Source organism: Salmo salar, chromosome 13 (assembly GCF_965601325.2).
Source record: "Salmo salar chromosome 13, fSalSal1, whole genome shotgun sequence".
Taxonomy (NCBI): domain Eukaryota; kingdom Metazoa; phylum Chordata; class Actinopteri; order Salmoniformes; family Salmonidae; genus Salmo; species Salmo salar.
The window spans coordinates 98,324,429-98,341,417 of NC_138303.1; the positions used below are offsets into that span (position 1 = coordinate 98,324,429).

At 43.4% G+C, this 16,989-nt stretch overlaps 2 protein-coding genes across 5 annotated transcripts in view; both read left to right on the forward strand.

Annotated features, from left to right (window-relative positions):
* LOC106568305 (protein strawberry notch homolog 1) overlaps positions 1-13,387 on the forward strand; it is a 32,320-nt gene extending 18,933 nt beyond the window's left edge. For all 3 annotated transcript variants that reach the window (XM_014138519.3, XM_014138520.3, XM_014138521.3), the window contains exons 17-32: positions 3,064-3,209; positions 3,498-3,698; positions 3,780-3,953; positions 4,141-4,310; positions 4,509-4,640; positions 4,875-5,010; positions 5,464-5,576; positions 5,686-5,757; positions 6,761-6,860; positions 7,298-7,372; positions 8,850-8,996; positions 9,186-9,280; positions 9,412-9,498; positions 9,665-9,879; positions 10,030-10,223; positions 10,456-13,387. In XM_014138519.3, the coding sequence (XP_013993994.1) occupies positions 3,064-3,209; positions 3,498-3,698; positions 3,780-3,953; positions 4,141-4,310; positions 4,509-4,640; positions 4,875-5,010; positions 5,464-5,576; positions 5,686-5,757; positions 6,761-6,860; positions 7,298-7,372; positions 8,850-8,996; positions 9,186-9,280; positions 9,412-9,498; positions 9,665-9,879; positions 10,030-10,223; positions 10,456-10,619 (2,221 nt within the window). In that variant the 3' untranslated portion in view covers positions 10,620-13,387. The remainder of the gene's footprint in view (positions 1-3,063; positions 3,210-3,497; positions 3,699-3,779; positions 3,954-4,140; positions 4,311-4,508; positions 4,641-4,874; positions 5,011-5,463; positions 5,577-5,685; positions 5,758-6,760; positions 6,861-7,297; positions 7,373-8,849; positions 8,997-9,185; positions 9,281-9,411; positions 9,499-9,664; positions 9,880-10,029; positions 10,224-10,455) is intronic.
* Positions 13,388-13,662: 275 nt separating this feature from the next.
* Positions 13,663-16,338, forward strand: cdka1 (Cyclin-dependent kinase 2-associated protein 1). Of its 2 annotated transcripts, none has more exons than XM_014138513.3 (4): positions 13,663-13,891; positions 15,173-15,276; positions 15,417-15,543; positions 15,717-16,338. In XM_014138513.3, the coding sequence occupies exons 1-4, from the start codon at positions 13,858-13,860 to the stop codon at positions 15,782-15,784; spliced, it is 333 nt and encodes a 110-aa protein (XP_013993988.1). In that variant the 5' UTR covers positions 13,663-13,857; the 3' UTR covers positions 15,785-16,338.
* The last annotated feature ends 651 nt before the right edge of the window (positions 16,339-16,989 follow it).

The following is a 16,989-nucleotide window of genomic DNA, read 5'->3' on the forward strand; positions in this document are numbered from 1 at the left end:
AAACTTTAAAGTGGAACTGACCCAACAATGATCGAGTGAATATGTGGAGTGCTCACTCACCGGGGACATGGCCGATTTGCTCTGCTGGTGTCAATAAGATGGTCTATAGGCCTATTGTTGTTCACTCTATTAAGGAGAGAATTTTGATAACAGACATTAGTCTTTCTTTACAGCAATAGCCATTTGCTTTCCAAGCTGTTTTCACACGATTTAATTTTAAAATATTGCGATATGCCTGGCTGGGCTTCTACTTTTCACTGACAGTCGCAATGTAACAATCATCTATTTGGTATTTGCGTGCACTGCCTTTCCTTCAGACTGTTTGTAATGCGATTTTAAAACAACTTGTTTATTTTTTAAGGCTAGGCAACGCTAATGATCCTGTGTGGCCAAATCATGCTTTAGTGGCCTAATGAATGATTTTATGTACACTGCTCAAAAAAATAAAGGGAACGGTGCTTTCACTGTAGTGGTAGCATGAGACGTAGTCTACAACCCACACAAGTGGCCCAGGTAGTGCAGCTCATCCAGGATGGCACATCAATGCGAGCTGTGGCAAGAAGGTTTGCTGTGTCTGTCAGCGTAGTGTCCAGAGCATGGAGGCGCTACCAGGAGACAGGCCAGTACATCAGGAGACGTGGAGGAGGCCGTAGGAGGGCAACAAGCCAGCAGCAGGACCGCTACCTCCGCCTTTGTGCAAGGAGGAGCAGGAGGAGCACTGCCAGAGCCCTGCAAAATGACCTCCAGCAGGCCACAAATGTGCATGTGTCTGCTCAAACGGTCAGAAACAGACTCCATGAGGGTGGTATGAGGGCCCGACGTCCACAGGTGGGGGTTGTGCTTACAGCCCAACACCGTGCAGGACGTTTTGGCATTTGCCAGAGAACACCAAGATTGGCAAATTCGCCACTGGTGCCCTGTGCTCTTCACAGATGAAAGCAGGTTCACACTGAGCACGTGACAGACGTGACAGAGTCTGGAGACGCCGTGGAGAACGTTCTGCTGCCTGCAACATCCTCCAGCATGACCGGTTTGGCGGTGGGTCAGTCATGGTGTGGGGTGGCATTTCTTTGGGGGGCCGCACATCCCTCCATGTGCTCGCCAGAGGTAGCCTGACTGCCATTAGGTACCGAGATGAGATCCTCAGACCCCTTGTGAGACCATATGCTGTTGCGGTTGGCCCTGGGTTCCTCCTAATGCAAGACAATGCTAGACCTCATGTGGCTGGAGTGTGTCAGCAGTTCCTGTAAGAGGAAGGCATTGATGCTATGGGCTGGCCCGCCCGTTCCCCAGACCTGAATCCAATTGAGCACATCCGGGACATCATGTCTCGCTCCATCCACCAACGCCACGTTGCACCACAGACTGTCCAGGAGTTGGCGGATGCTTTAGTCCAGGTCTGGGAGGAGATCCCTCAGGAGACCATCCGCCACCTCATCAGGAGCATGCCCAGGCGTTGTAGGGAGGTCATACAGGCACGTGGAGGCCACACACACTACTGAGACTCATTTTGACTTGTTTTAAGGACATTACATCAAAGTTGGAACAGCCCTTAGTGTGGTTTTCCACTTTAATTTTGAGTGTGACTCCAAATCCAGACCTCCTTGGGTTGATAAATTGGATTTCCATTGATTATTTTTGTGTGATTTTGTTGTCAGCACATTCAACTATGTAAAGAAAAAAGTATTTAAGATTATTTCTTTCATTCAGATCTAGGATGTGTTGTTTAAGTGTTCCCTTTATTTTTTTGAGCAGTATATTTCTCTATAGACCAGAGTAGGCTAATTAGGCTATGTAATATTGGCAATATAATTACATTTACTTAGGGGCCGTTTCCCTTAGGCTCATAGGTGACGCGTCCATAAGGCTATGTAAATCTACTATCCCACATAGTAGAAAAGTGTACCTATTCTATTGGTCAGACTGTTGAGAAGGAAATAGTCCAAACAGACTCTGGGACAGTTGTTGGACGGTAGATCCCAAATTCATCCAACCAGCAGGCCTAGAATACATAACAAAATGTTGAAAAAGCAATGAATCTGATGCAACCGATCAGAACATTTAGTTTAAAATGTTGATAAACTATTATTTCTTAAAATGATAGGCTACTGGGTTCAATGACATACGGAAGTCTTCATAAAATAACTTCCTCCACAGACATGGTAGTATTTTACCTAGGCTACTTTGAAGCAAGGTAAAACATGCCTCATAATGTTGTAAAATGTTCACATTTCAAACAATTAAGTAGCTCTGTTTTCAAGATGCATACTGCCTCCAGCTCATGGCAAAGTGGTGTGTGACATGCTGATGAAGCCTGCCTTCCATTGCCTATGCATTTGAATGGGAAGCACACTTCAATTACCAGTTGGGAAATACAAAGTGCTGTCTGACAGATTTTCCTCTAAGGCTCTAACTGTACTGTGAGCGTGTGATAATTACGATACAAAACGGGATTAAATAAGATGCAGAAGGAATATACGCACTCCAATTTAATTCCACTAAATTATGCAAATGAACCCATAGACCGATAAGCATGACCGGTCAAATGTATTTACAGCAATAAATAGACTAAAAAGCATTATTTCGCAATGGGATTTATTTTCTCCTTTTCCCGGATAATTTTATTTATCGGCTTTTCAATTTTTTTAATGGACAAAAATCGTCTATTACCAGCTAACAGAAACCCTGACATACACATTAGGTTGGAGATTGGCTGGTCCTCTGTAGCTCAGTTAGTAGAGCATAGCGCTTGCAACGCCAAGGTAGTGGGTTCGATGCCCGGGACTGCCCATACGTAAAATGTATGCGCGCATGACTAAGTCGCTTTGTGTAAAAGTATCTGCTAAGTGGCATATATTAGGCTGGAACAGAGGGCAGCCACAGTGCAGCACCCAATGAGTAGTTAAGTTCCTTGCTCAAGGGAACATCAGCGAGAGAACATATTGGGGAAACAACTTGGAATCTATTGAGCAGCTGTAAAGCTAGCTAGCTACATGCTAATGCCAGGTGTATGCTAGTACCATCTATAACAAGGTGTTTGCTCTCTTGCTCTTTCCCTCTCAGAGGTGTGCTCCAGTCCCTGGTAGAGAAGCACTTCCCAGCTCCAGACAGAGGAAAGCTGTTCAGCCTGCTGGGCATTGACCTGCCGGCCATGAAAACCCCCTTCCCCAGCGAGGCTGCAGCAGAGCAGAAGGGAAAGAAGAGGAAAGGTACTGCAGGGCAGTTTGCCAGAAAAGGGCAGTCATTGGGTCTGTAATGAGACAGTGACGAGTTTGATCTCGGTATTCTTCAGTTGGTTACTTTAGCAACAAGAGATCTCTTCATGCATTTCCAATGTTCTTTTTGTGTGACTCATCGTAGGTGTTTTATGTAATGTTCTGGCTTACTGTTTCACACGAGACTCAACTCTTTAAAAAAGACCTCCGTCTCCCAACACTAATGTAGAGTTTTGGCTATGTTTACCAATGTTAATGTTCCCTCTCTCTCCTTCCCTGCAGGTGCCAACATAAAGAAGGCAGAGAAGAGGAAGAGAAAGTCAGGTGGTCTGTCGGGGAACAGCTCTGACGACAGCAAATCAGAAGAGTCTCATAAGGACGATGCAGAGAGTGACGACAGCTTCAAGTCGGTCAGCTCGGGAGAAGATGACGAAGACGACTTCAATCCCTTCAAGGATGACTCCAGCGAGGATGAGGAGGATGGTGAGCAAGGGAGTTTGATGATTTAAGATTGATTATGAGCTAACCACCTACCTAAGTCTCATAATTTCTCCCATCTCCCAGACCCCTGGCTGTCTGGAAAGAGGAAAGGGGTGAAGAAATGCAAGGAGAAGAAGAAGAAGAAGAAGAGCATTGACCCAGACTCTATCCACAGTGCCTTGTTAGCCTCTGGCCTGGGCTCCATCAGGCCTGCTTTCACCACCCCCACAGTCAAGACCTCCAGCACACCTGCCATAGGTAAGTTAATAGCAACAACACACTTTCCGTAAGTGAGCGTGGAGTTGGACTTCTGTGCAAATCTCCCATTGCCATCAATGTATGCTCTAAAGTCTGAGTTTGGATTGTATAACCAGCCAGAATGAGCAGATGACGATGAACATTTTATTTTTTATTTTTTACTCCCTTGTTCTTATCCCGCCATCAGCCAAGGTAGAGGTAGATGACAGCTGTATGACCAGTCAGGATGCTGTGGAAGATGCTCAGCAGATGAAGAGAGATCTGTTGGACCAGCTAGAGAAGCTGGCTCAGGATCTACCTCCCAACACTCTGGATGAACTCATAGACGAGCTGGGAGGACCTGACAACGTGGCTGAGGTAACGGGTTCAATTAAATATGGATACAAAGAACAGTGCCCCAGGAGCTGGACAAATTAAAATATCAGTTATTAAAAGAATCTTAAAGTCCACTCATTGTTAACTGCTAATGTGTACATTTTTTAAGCTAGAGATGGACCTCTTGACTATCATATTTTAGATTATTTGTTCTCACATTATCTCCTCTCTGTGTTCCAGATGACTGGGCGTAAAGGCCGGGTGGTCAGTAACGACGATGGCAGCATCTCCTACGAGTCTCGGTCTGAGCTGGATGTTCCTGTGGAGATCCTCAACCTCACAGAGAAACAGAGGTTCATGGATGGAGAGAAGGTATGGGAGGATGGGAAGAGAGAAATAGGAGGAGGAGAGAATGGAACAGTATTACCCCATGTTTCTGATTTAGGTGAGGGGTACAAGCACATTGACTTGAGAAATGTAGGTTGTGTGCAAGGCAGTGGGGGGCAGTCTGCTTGTTTGAGTCACAGATCTATAGAATCAGTTAAATAAAGTAGTCACAAACGATGGCACAAAACCATTCCTAACCTTTTTCTTCTCCCTCTCCAGAACATAGCCATCATCTCGGAAGCAGCCAGCTCGGGCATCTCCCTGCAGGCTGACCGGCGAGTGAAGAACCAGAGGAGGAGGGTCCACATGACCCTGGAGCTACCCTGGAGTGCAGACAGAGCCATACAGCAGTTTGGTCAGTAAAGTCTTTCTGGCTGTGGTTTCATTACCCCCATACAGTCTCAAGCACTGAGACTTCAAGATGCAGTCCGGGATCTTAAGCACTTTCGTATATATATTGGACGAATTGCAATCCATCACGTCATAAGAAATGGATGACTTGGTACACAATTTTCACAAATTTTGGCTCGTGGACGCTACTTTCAAAACCACTAGCTGAAATGATACAAAACCTTTGACGTTTCACCAAGTGAAAATGCTATAGAAATGAAATCTAACTTTATTTTCACTCTAGTCTTGTGGGATTTACTTGTCTCGATAATGTGGCTCATGGTAGTTAATTTAGCTGGCATGTCTCCTCTGGGTTTTTCATACTCTGATACAATGGGAACAGCAGGTGTGAGGTATTTAGAGTAATTAAATGTGTGTTCTGCGTAATGGTGCCAATGTCTGTCTCGTTCTCTCTCAGGGAGGACCCATAGGTCTAACCAGGTGACTGCTCCTGAGTATGTGTTCCTCATCTCTGAGCTGGCTGGGGAACAGAGGTTTGCCTCCATTGTGGCCAAGAGACTGGAGAGCCTGGTAAAAACCTGTCCTGTCAGTGGTTCAATTAAGCTGAGCAGTGGAAAATGTGGATATTATCACCCATGTTTGAGCCACTGATGCTACATGTGATATGTGTGTTCCACAGGGTGCCCTCACCCATGGAGACAGAAGAGCAACAGAGACGAGAGATCTCAGCAGGTTCAACTTCGACAACAAAGTAAGCAGATATACACTACCGTTCAAAAGTTTGGGGTCACTTAGAAATGTCCTTATTTTTGAAAGAATAGCAAAAATTAATTGTCCATTAAAATAACATCAAATTGATCAGAAATACAGTGTAGACATTGTTAATGTTGTAAATGACGATTGTAGATGGACACTGCTGATTTTTATTTTATTGAATATCTACATGGGCGTACAGAGGCCCATTATCAGCAACCATCACTCCTGTGTTCCAATGACACGTTATGTTAGCTAATCCAAGTTTAGCATTTTAAAAGTCTAATTGATCATTAGAAAACCCTTTTGTAATTATGTTAGCACAGCTGAAAATTGTTGTTCTGATTAAAGAAGCAATAAAACTGGCCTTCTTTAGACTAATTGAGTATCTGGAGCATCAGCGGGTTTGATTACTGGGTCAAAATGGCCAGAAACAAAGAACTTTCTTCTGAAACTCGTCAGCCTGTTCTTGTTCTGAGAAATGAAGGCTATTCCATGCGAGAAATTGCCATGAAACTGAAGCTCTCGTACAACGCTGTGTACTACTCCCTTCACAGAACAGCGCAAACTGGCTCTAAGCTGAATAGAAGGGAGTGGGAGGCCCCGGTGCACAACTGAGCAAGAGGACAAGTACATTAGTGTCTAGTTTGAGAAACAGACGCCTCACAAGTCCTCAACTGTCAGCTTCATTAAATAGTACCAACAAAACGCCAGTCTCAATGTCAACAGTGAAGAGGCAACTCCGGGATGCTGGCCTTCTAGGCATAGTTCCTCTGTCCAGTGTCTGTGTTCTTTTGCCCATCTTAATTTTTTTTCATTTTATTGGCCAGTCTGAGATATGGCTTTTTTTTTTTGCAACTCTGCCTCGAAGGCCAGCATCCTGGAGTCGCCTCTTTCTAAGTGACCCCAAACTTTTGAACGGTAGTGTCCCACTAAATATAATTTGTGTGTGTGGTTCCCTGTAGTTGTGGTTGTAACCTCCTTTCTTCTCCAATCCACAGTATGGCAGAAATGCTCTGGAGATTGTGATGAAGTCCATCGTTAACCTGGACTTTCCGTTAGTGAATCCTCCATCGAACTTCGAAGGGGATTTCTACAAAGGTATGTCTCATGTGTGGACAGATTTTGGGACTCGGTTGTAGGATTTATGTCCCTATTTTGAGCCAGGGGAAATTCCGTTCTCCTGCTTGATACTGGGGATTCTTTCATAATGTCTAGAATTCACACGACTGGCTCAGTCCACAAGCTGAGTGAATCTATTTCTGGTGCATGGCTGTTGTCTTACTTCCATCTGTGGGCTCCTGGGTGGTCAGTGGTCTAAGGCACTGCATCTCAGTGCTAGAAGCGTCACTACAGACACCCTGGTTCGAATCCAGGCTGTATCACAACCGGCCGTGATAGGGAGTCCCATAGGGCGGTGCACAATTGGCCCAGCGTTGGCCGGGGTAGGCCATCCTTGTAACTAAGAATGTTATTAACTGACTTGCCTAGTTAAATAAAAAAAAATGTGGTTCTGTCTTCATCCTATTCCCTGGCAGAGATCCTTCATGGGTTGATCGGAGTGGGTCTGATCAATGTGGAGGACAGATCAGGGATCCTGTCTCTAGACAAAGGTGAGACTGGCTATGACTAACTTCTCTAGGGTATGTGGGACGGTTGCGTCCCACCTCGCCAACAGCCAGTGAAATAGCAGAGCGCCAAATTCAAAACAACAAAAATCTCATAATTCAAAATTCTCACACATACAAGTATTATACACCATTTTAAAGATAATCTTCTCGTTAATCCAACCACACTGTCCGATTTCAAAAAGGCTTTACGGCGAAAGCATAGCATTAGATTATGTTAGGACAGCACCTAGACAAGAAAAACCAAACAGCCATTTTCCAAGCAAGTAGAGGCGTCACAAAAACCAGAAATACAGCTAATATTAATCACTAACCTTTATCAGATGGCACTCATAGGACTTCATGTTACACAATACATGTATGTTTTGCTCGATTAAGTTCATATTTATATCCATAAACCCCATTTTTACATTGGCGTGTAATGTTCAGAAATGTTTTCCCTCCAAAACTTTCGGTGAATGAGCACATTCATTTACAGAAATACTCATCATAAACGTTGATAAAAGATACAAGTGTTATGCACATAATTATAGATAAACTTCTCCTTAATGCAACCGCTGTGTCAGATTTCAAAAAAGCTTTACAGCGAAAGCAAACTTTGCAATAATCTGAGTACAGCGCTCAGACATCAAAACAGATACCTGCCATTTTGGAGTCAACAGAAGTCACATAACATAATAAATATTCACTTAAAAAATGATCTTCATCGGAATGCACTCCCAGGAATCTCAGTTCCCAAATGTTTGTTTTGTTCGATAAAGTTCATCTTTATGTCCAAATACCTCCATTTTGTTCGTGTTCAGTCGAGTAATCCAAATCCACTGTGCTCGCGCAGTGAGTTCAGACAAAGTCAAAAAAGTTATATTACAGTTCGTAGAAACATGTCAAACGATGTATAGAATCAATCTTTAGGATGTTTTTATCATAAATCTTCCAACCGGACGATTCCTTTGTCTTCAAAAAAGAAAAGGAACACAGCTAACTCACGGAAGCGCGTGCCACTGAGCTCATGTCATTTTCTCAGTCATCTGATTCCAAGACCTCTTATTCTCGCCCCATTCACAGTAGAAGCATGAAACAACGTTTTAAAGACTGTTGACATCTAGTGGAAGCCTTAGGAAGTGCAAAATGACCCCATTGACACTATTAGATAGGCAATCACTTGAAAAACTACAAACCTCAGATTTCCACACTTCCTGGTTGGATTTTTTCTCAGGTTTTTGCCTGCCATATGAGTTCTGTTATACTCACAGACAGTTTTAGAAACTTCAGAGTGTTTTCTATCCAAATCTACTAATAATATGCATATCTTAGCTTCTGGGACTGAGTAGCAGGCAGTTTACTCTGGGCACCTTCTTCATCCGGATGTCAAAATACTGCCCCCTACCCAAGAGAGGTTAAGCCTTGTCAGATTACATTAAAAAGTATTAGACTGTACAGTTCTTTCCTCTCTTCTTCCTAGACTACAACAACATAGGGAAGTTCCTGAACCGTATCCTGGGGATGGCGGTGCAGGAGCAGAACGCTCTGTTCCAGTACTTTTCTGACACGCTGGCAGCCGTCATACAGAACGCCAAGAAGAATGGACGCTACGACATGGGCATTCTGGGTAAGACCGGAGAGGAATCGCCTTACATTTTTTTCTGTTAAAGGAGACTAATGCCAACTACTGTGAATGAGGGACTATACTCTAAATGACACCTACAGTATTAAATGGCTACCCAAGATTTCAGACTGGGTCTGGACAAAATGGCTGCTATGTGGATGTGATTAGTACTGTTTCTCGGTCTCTTTCTAGACCTAGGTTCTGGGGATGAGAAGGTGAAGAAGATGGAAGCCAAAAAGTTCCTGACTCCAGGCTACTCCACCTCCGGACATGTGGAGCTCTACACGGTACAGCTGACTGTTGTTTTTCCTCACTAGACAGGAATAGAAACTGGTTTAACAAGGAACTCTTTATTTCTTACGTCTCCAACGGACCGGTAGCCATTTTCCATTTTGAAAATACTGTTTGTGTGTGGCAGGTGAGTGTGGAGAGAGGCATGTCCTGGGAGGATGCTACCCATGCCTGGGCCGAGCAGAGTGGACCCGATGATGGCTTCTATGTACAGGTACTAAAAGACAATCTAGATGTTTTCTTCTCTACAGAGTTTGGCAAGCTCTACATATTAGCACCAAATATGATAACGTTCTGATTTATCGTTTTGTTTGCCATAACATTTCCCTAGACTTAGTTTTGTTTTACGAACTCTAGATATATTTTGCTGATCCCCCCAGATAAGGAACAACAAGAAGACTGCTATCTTGGTGAAGGAGGTGAACAGTAAGAAGAGGCTGTTCCTGGTCTACAGACCCAACACAGGCAAACAGCTGAAACTGGAGGCCTATGCTGACATCAAGAAGAAGTGTAAAAAGGTGCTGTCAGATGATGCCAAGCAGCACTGGATCGACCAGTACCAGTCTTCAGCTGAGATCTGCTCTCATGCCTACTGGTAGGTGCTGTTTCTCATATGACTGTAAAGTTGTAGTGGTGGTTTTGGCTGAGTTGTCAAGTTCACTAGCAGGTTTTACTCTTTACCCGTATAGTTTAATGAACTAGTCAGAAAAAAGGTTGAATCGTGTGTTTATTATCCTCCCTCCAGGCGTGGTAACTGTAAGAAGGTGTCGATGGGTCTGCAGTGTGAGGTGGGTCTGCGCTGCAGGACGTACTATGTGCTGTGTGGATCTGTGCTCAGTGTGTGGACCAAGGTGGAGGGAGTCCTGGCCTCCGTCAGCGGAACCAACATCAAGATGCAGATCGTTCGTCTCAGGACGGAGGACGGGCAAAGGATTGTGGGTAAGTTGATGCTGGAAGTCTTTGGGTAGAAGCAGTTTTTGAAAACAAAATTTAGGTCACAACCTGTAATGTATTTTACCAGAGGAGTATTGTACATAAGTAGAAGCTGGTCCCTCTCCTCCCCAACAAGTGAACTATAAATGAACAGATGTTGGACTACGAGGTAGCTAAAGAAGTGCATTATTTTCCTTTGTTCTAACGTGGTTATTTCCCATCTATCTCTCGTGTCCAGGCCTGATCATTCCAATTAACTGCGTCTCTCCTCTGACCAACATCCTGTCGTCGTCTGACCAGTCTCAGCAACTGGCCGTTCAGCAGCAGCAGAAGTGGCAGCAGCTGCACCCTCAGAGCCTCAGCCACATGCATAACATGGGTTCACCACCCAGTCTGACCTGATGGGCTTCGACACCCATTTTCTCCTCCACACCCTGGGTTCTCGACCCAACCTGATGGGATACGACAACATTTCCATCTGAATCTCTACCACGACGCTACCCACCACCTCTTCTCCTCCCTTTCCGTTCCTCCTAAGGTGCCGAGTTGTGGTTTTCCCTGAAGCTAAACCATGGTGGCAGAGTTAAGATTTCAGGGTTTATGTCCAAAGAGGAGACAGTCTCCCTGTTGACATCCTGAGGAGTTGGCTTGACAAATAATATTCCTCTGAGATTCAGAGCTGAAGATTTAGAAGAGGCTGCGGTGATGACGCGTGGAGAAGTGGCATTATAAAAAATGCTGGAGACTGTTTTTCCTGTTACACCCCCCTCCCTCCCCCCAGCTCTATGTGAACGATGGCGTGTGCCTTCTCTACTGAAGGATGGGAGATGTCACCTAGGTTTTTGTTTTCTACAGGTGACAGGACAGTGCTCAGGGGTTCGTTAAGCTACACAGTGACTCTTTTTTTTTAAAACAGACGTTTTACAAAATGTCTACCTGAGATGCATGACCACACACCGACTGCTTGCTTTCTTCATTTTAGATTTTACTCTATCACGACTCAAGTCTCAGGCATGATGACGACAACGCTCACCATAACTACATTTAAAATGGCACCCTATTCCATAGGTAGTGCCCTACTTTTGTTGTTCACCATCTAGAGAGTAGGGTGTCATTTCTGAAACGATCCTTGTTTCTTTCAGACAAGTGTATCAAACATGGGTGTATCCTTTCTACCTACAGAATTGTTTACAGCTTGACTATCAAGAATTGTGATTGTGCATGGTTTAAAATAACTTTATTTTCCTGCATTTATTCCTCTGCATTCAAAAGATGTTCGGAACGGGTTGTTTGATATGTGGCATCAGATTCGATATCTTGTACTATCAAACTACAGCCGATACACTCCTGGAGTGTTATTATAAAACTGCACGTGAACCGACAGATCTTGTTTGTCAATACAAGCTGTCTAATAACGCTACATTAAAAGCTAATATTCAAGAAAGTTTGTTGCTGAATTCAAAACGGATCCCTTTTACCTCCATGTAGGTGTGTGTAAATCTGAAAGGATTGGATCTGTGTATCCAATGTGAAGATTGCACCTTGGAGGCAAAGGTGGTATCAATTAGCATATTCACTTGTATCTATCTGATCCTTCAGGTCACATGTCAAACTCTTTCCGCGGAGGGCCGAGTGTCTGCATGTTTTCTCTCCCTTGTACTTGATAGATTCATTAAGGTCACTAATTAGTAAGTACACCCCCTCGCCTGGTTGTCTGTCTTAATTAAAGGGAAAAACAGCAGACACTACTAGGCCCTCCATGGAATGAGTTTGACACTACTGCCCTAGGCCCTCCATGGAATGAGTTTGACACTACTGCCCTAGGCCCTCCATGGAATGAGTTTGACACTATTGCCCTAGGCCCTCCATGGAATGAGTTTGACACTACTGCCCTAGGCCCTCCATGGAATGAGTTTGACACTACTGCCCTAGGCCCTCCATGGAATGAGTTTGACACTACTGCCCTAGGCCCTCCATGGAATGAGTTTGACACTACTGCCCTAGGCCCTCCATGGAATGAGTTTGACACTACTGCCCTAGGCCCTCTATGGAATGAGTTTGACACTACTGCCCTAGGCCCTCCATGGAATGAGTTTGACACTACTGCCCTAGGCCCTCTATGGAATGAGTTTGACACTACTGCCCTAGGCCCTCTATGGAATGAGTTTGACACTACTGCCCTAGGCCCTCTATGGAATGACTTTGACACTACTGCCCTAGGCCCTCTATGGAATGAGTTTGACACTACTGCCCTAGGCCCTCCATGGAATGAGTTTGACACTACTGCCCTAGGCCCTCTATGGAATGAGTTTGACACTACTGCCCTAGGTCCTCTATGGAATGAGTTTGACACTACTGCCCTAGGCCCTCTATGGAATGAGTTTGACACTACTGCCCTAGGTCCTCTATGGAATGAGTTTGACACTACTGCCCTAGGCCCTCTATGGAATGAGTTTGACACTACTGCCCTAGGCCCTCTATGGAATGAGTTTGACACTACTGCCCTAGGTACTTAATGGAATGAGTTTGACACTACTGCCCTAGGTACTTCATGGATATCTAAAACAGGGGTTTCAAACTCATTCCATGGAGGGCCTTGTAGTGTCTGCTGGTTTTTGGTTTTTCCTTTAAATTAAGACTTAGACAACCAGGTGAGGGGAGTTTCTTAATAATTAGTGACCTTAATTCATCAAGTACAAGCGAGGAGCAAAAACACTCGACCCTCCGTGGAATGAGTTTGTCGCGTGACTCGGGGTTCTTGGGATTGGGTACTTGTTCCCTCACTGATTCTGATCTGGAATCTAACCTCGAATCTCTACCAGTCAGCAACATTGCTGCTTGATCTCTGGTACTTTTTATCTGTTTTGTCACTTGAGACAGGATGTACAGGGGCGGAAGACTTTCTAAAAATATATTTTTTAAATGACGTGATGTAAAAAGCCTGAGTTTAGGATGCTACTTTGCTATACCAATGTGTATAGTGTCGTCTGGACATAAGAAAACAGTTTTTTGCTTAAATAGCCGTTAACACTTGAAGGATGGTGTAATTTCATCTTTGCACGAGTTGCACTACTGACATGTTGTACAACAAATCTGTATTAAATGATTTAACTGAGTGCAAGATTTCTACCTCTTAATGACCAATAAATACCAAGTATAAAGTTTGAGAACTGTATCAGTTTTTATATCATTCCTCAATACCATTTTCCTCAATCCTTTTTTTTTTTATCTGTATACTTAATTGTCCAGGTTTTTTATAATGTGCTGTCCTCTCTAATTATCACCAATCATAAAAGGTCCCCTCTACATTGTGGTTTTTAGGCCATCACTTGGGGGTCAATCCCATCCCACAACTTCCATGGGGTAATGACGCTGAAAGCTATGATTGGGCAATAGAACGTGGCTGCTGCCTGTCCACCAATGGTCAAGAGAATGACCGGGTCCTGTACCACAAATTGGAGAGGGGTTACATCGTATCAGCACGGGCCCAATCACAGCTTTGAGAGAAGACGGAGAATCTTCAGAAGAGGGGCCTCCAGTGCACGTGTGTTGTAGATAAGATTTTGTTTGATCTTTATGCTTAATATTTAGGTAAGAGGGAATTTCTAGGAGGGAAAAGTGTGGCCAATTCGAGGCAACAATGGATGCGTCTCCAAGTCCCCAGACAAAGACAGGTAATCTTAAATTGACTTAGTTTAATGTTTTTTTGGGGCTGTGCTATGGTGGTCTACTACAAAGTGTTACGAACAAAAGCAATACTGTTGCACGAGTCGCCACCATCTGACCAACAGTGTAACTGGATGGGTCTATAGATTTACCCCACGCTCTAGTATCACACGTTAAAGGAGCTTGTATAGGCTAATTATATTATTTATTTTTACTTTATATTGTTTTGTTATATAATTAAGACGAATCAATATGAAATATTTTCATTGTCCATTAGGCTTGAAATTCTACTAAAATGTTAGTTCTATGTGGTCTAGAGATGTATTCTGTCCATGTGTTGTGTGCAGCCGGACAATTTAAAAATATTTTCAATAAAATAAATCGAACGTGAATTAGTTACAAAATATGTAATTTAAATAAACCTAAAAGTATTTTTGCTTTTCAAATGTACTGAAAGTTGTAAATCGCGTTGGAAGCATTTTCGGTCAGATTATCCGGGATTGTCTGTTGTGGTGATAGAATGCATTGTGGGTGTCAATATAAAGTGACGGCCATATTTGCCGGGTGCCGTTGCTGTAAACAAAAAGTGAGAGACAGACGCTTCACTGAATTTGATTTTCGGGTCATTTTATTTCTTTAATTTACAATGTCTCTGGGAATGTCTTACAAACCCAATGTCCACCAGCACATTCCAGGAACTTCTGGGAACCAGGGTAAGGGAACAATATCGGTTAAACTCAACCATTCATCCGTTAAATCGAGTGTTAAATTCGGTCTTTTGGAGAATAACGTTACCTGGAGAAAGACCGTGTCTGTAGTTTTTGTCCAGTTATATATAGGGTCAGATCCTAGGAGCTAGGCTAATTCATATCCGCCATTATTACTAATGTAAAAAAGCCACATCCTCATCTTCATTGGCTATAACGGCAGAGGTGGGAAATTCCATATGTTCCCGAAAAATAATCTCTGTCGTTCTGTGTCCCATGCCATCCTGGAGGGTGTCGTTACGTTGTGACAAAAATGTATCACTTTGGCTTCTTTAGTCAGCCCTGTTCCGCTTCCTCCATGATAGTCTTGCGGAGCTGTTGATTGATCTGCCAGGGATATTCCTCTATGAACCTTCGAGGACATCTAGTGTTTAACAAGGCTTATTGCATTAAAAAAAACATGTGCACTACAACTGTGGCCATTGTTGGCTATGTGAACATACAATATGTAGAATTTGTACTATCTGGTGAATGGTGATATCATATTTGACCCTAGATTTGTTTGTATTTGTCTCCCAACAGTTGGAAACATCCAGTCTCCGTCAGCAGCCAACTTGGCCACGTTGCAGTCCTACAGGCCGCTGGTGAACGATGTTTACGCACCACCCTCCTTGGGCTTCACACAGGTACAGGCAGACACCCAAATTGCTTCTTCTAATTCTACAATGCAGGAAATAAACAGAAATGTTCAAACAAATGCGTAGTTACATCGTAGGTAACTCCTTTGGTAAAGTGACTTATTCCTCTCCTGTCCCTGTGTGGTCAGGGATCCAGCAGCAGCCAGGTACCCCAGAGTAAGTATTCAGAGCTGCTGGCCATCATCGAGGAGCTAGGGAAGGAGATCCGGCCCACATACGCTGGAAGCAAGAGTGCCATGGAGAGAATAAAACGAGGTAATGTGGAAACTTCTGTAGTAATACAATACCTCTATTGTGTGGTAACACAAACAGCATTATCTAGACTTCACAATAGTCCTCTACCTACTAACTCTAACTTGGTTAGAGAGTTGTCATTCAGTCAGTGAATGACTGTTGTTCATTTTGGTGTATCCTACTTTTCCCCAAAGGTATCATCCATGCCAGGGGACTGGTGCGGGAGTGCTTGGCAGAGACTGAGAGAAATGCCAGGTCCTAGCTACAGAAGCACTACCCTCTCCTGTAGAAGAACCAATACTCTCACTCACCATGTAAAAGACCACTGCATGGCACATCCTCTAAAAAGAGGAATGGAAAACAAAATAAGGGATGGTTAGAAAGGTCAAAAAATGTTTCTGGAAGGTTGAGATTTGAGAAAAGGAGGGAAAGGGGACACTAGAATAGAATTCAGAATTCAAAGGATTTGGTTTTTCTTCATGCCCCGTTTTGGGGTCACAGTTTCCTGACTTCATATTTAAAATTAATAGTAATTTTTGCATGCAAACGTATGGGTCCACCATGGCCTTCAGTTAATTGTAGACATTGCATGGCTTGTTTCCGGATTAGACTAGGAGAGGAACACCTTTTTGGTAGATGTTGGTCTGAATTCCAGACCCTTAATGGTTGAACAAGTGAAGGACAGAAACGTGCCAAATACATTGGTTCATTCATGTTGAGGTTCTTTTTTGGGATCAAAAATGAAAATGCTGTTACTTGCATATTTGTATGTATTTATTACTTGTGTAATAAAATGTATTTTCAATACAAATATAATTGTTTTGAAAATGTGTGAAAACAACCCAAGTGGTCTCCTATAACCTTGCTCCTTAGGAGAAAAATACAGATATCACCCAACTTGAATAGATTAGAAGGTGGCTATTGAGAGTAAGTAGGCAGTCATTGCTAAATCAAAACTTGTCTTGGATGAATAGAAGGAATGGACATATCTAGAAAATAGCAAGCAGTACAGCAGGACCACTGATTTAGGCTCATCTACAGTGATTAATTCCTTGGATATTGCATAACCCAGCAAGATTTAGGCAATAAGCACTGATTGAACTGACCAGTGGTGAACAGCAATACATGTGGTCAAGGATAATGAATGAATGTGAAACTTGAACAGGGCCTGAGAGAGACTAGTATTTACCATGAATACGGGATATAACTAGCCACGCCAAGACACATTAAGTAGACGTAACTATCAATGTTGGAATCGCAGATAACAATGTAACATTAGCAATTGCACATTTGTAACGTAGTAACAATTTTGTATCCTTGCGCGTTTCATTGGACTTCTACCCTTGCAGCGAACACTTCCTACAAGTTCTGCCAATCATGCCCATTGTTGTGTACTGCCATTGTGCATCATAGCCAATCATAAGGCTTGAATAAGAGAGACAGCCAATCAGGTAACTCGTTTTCTAT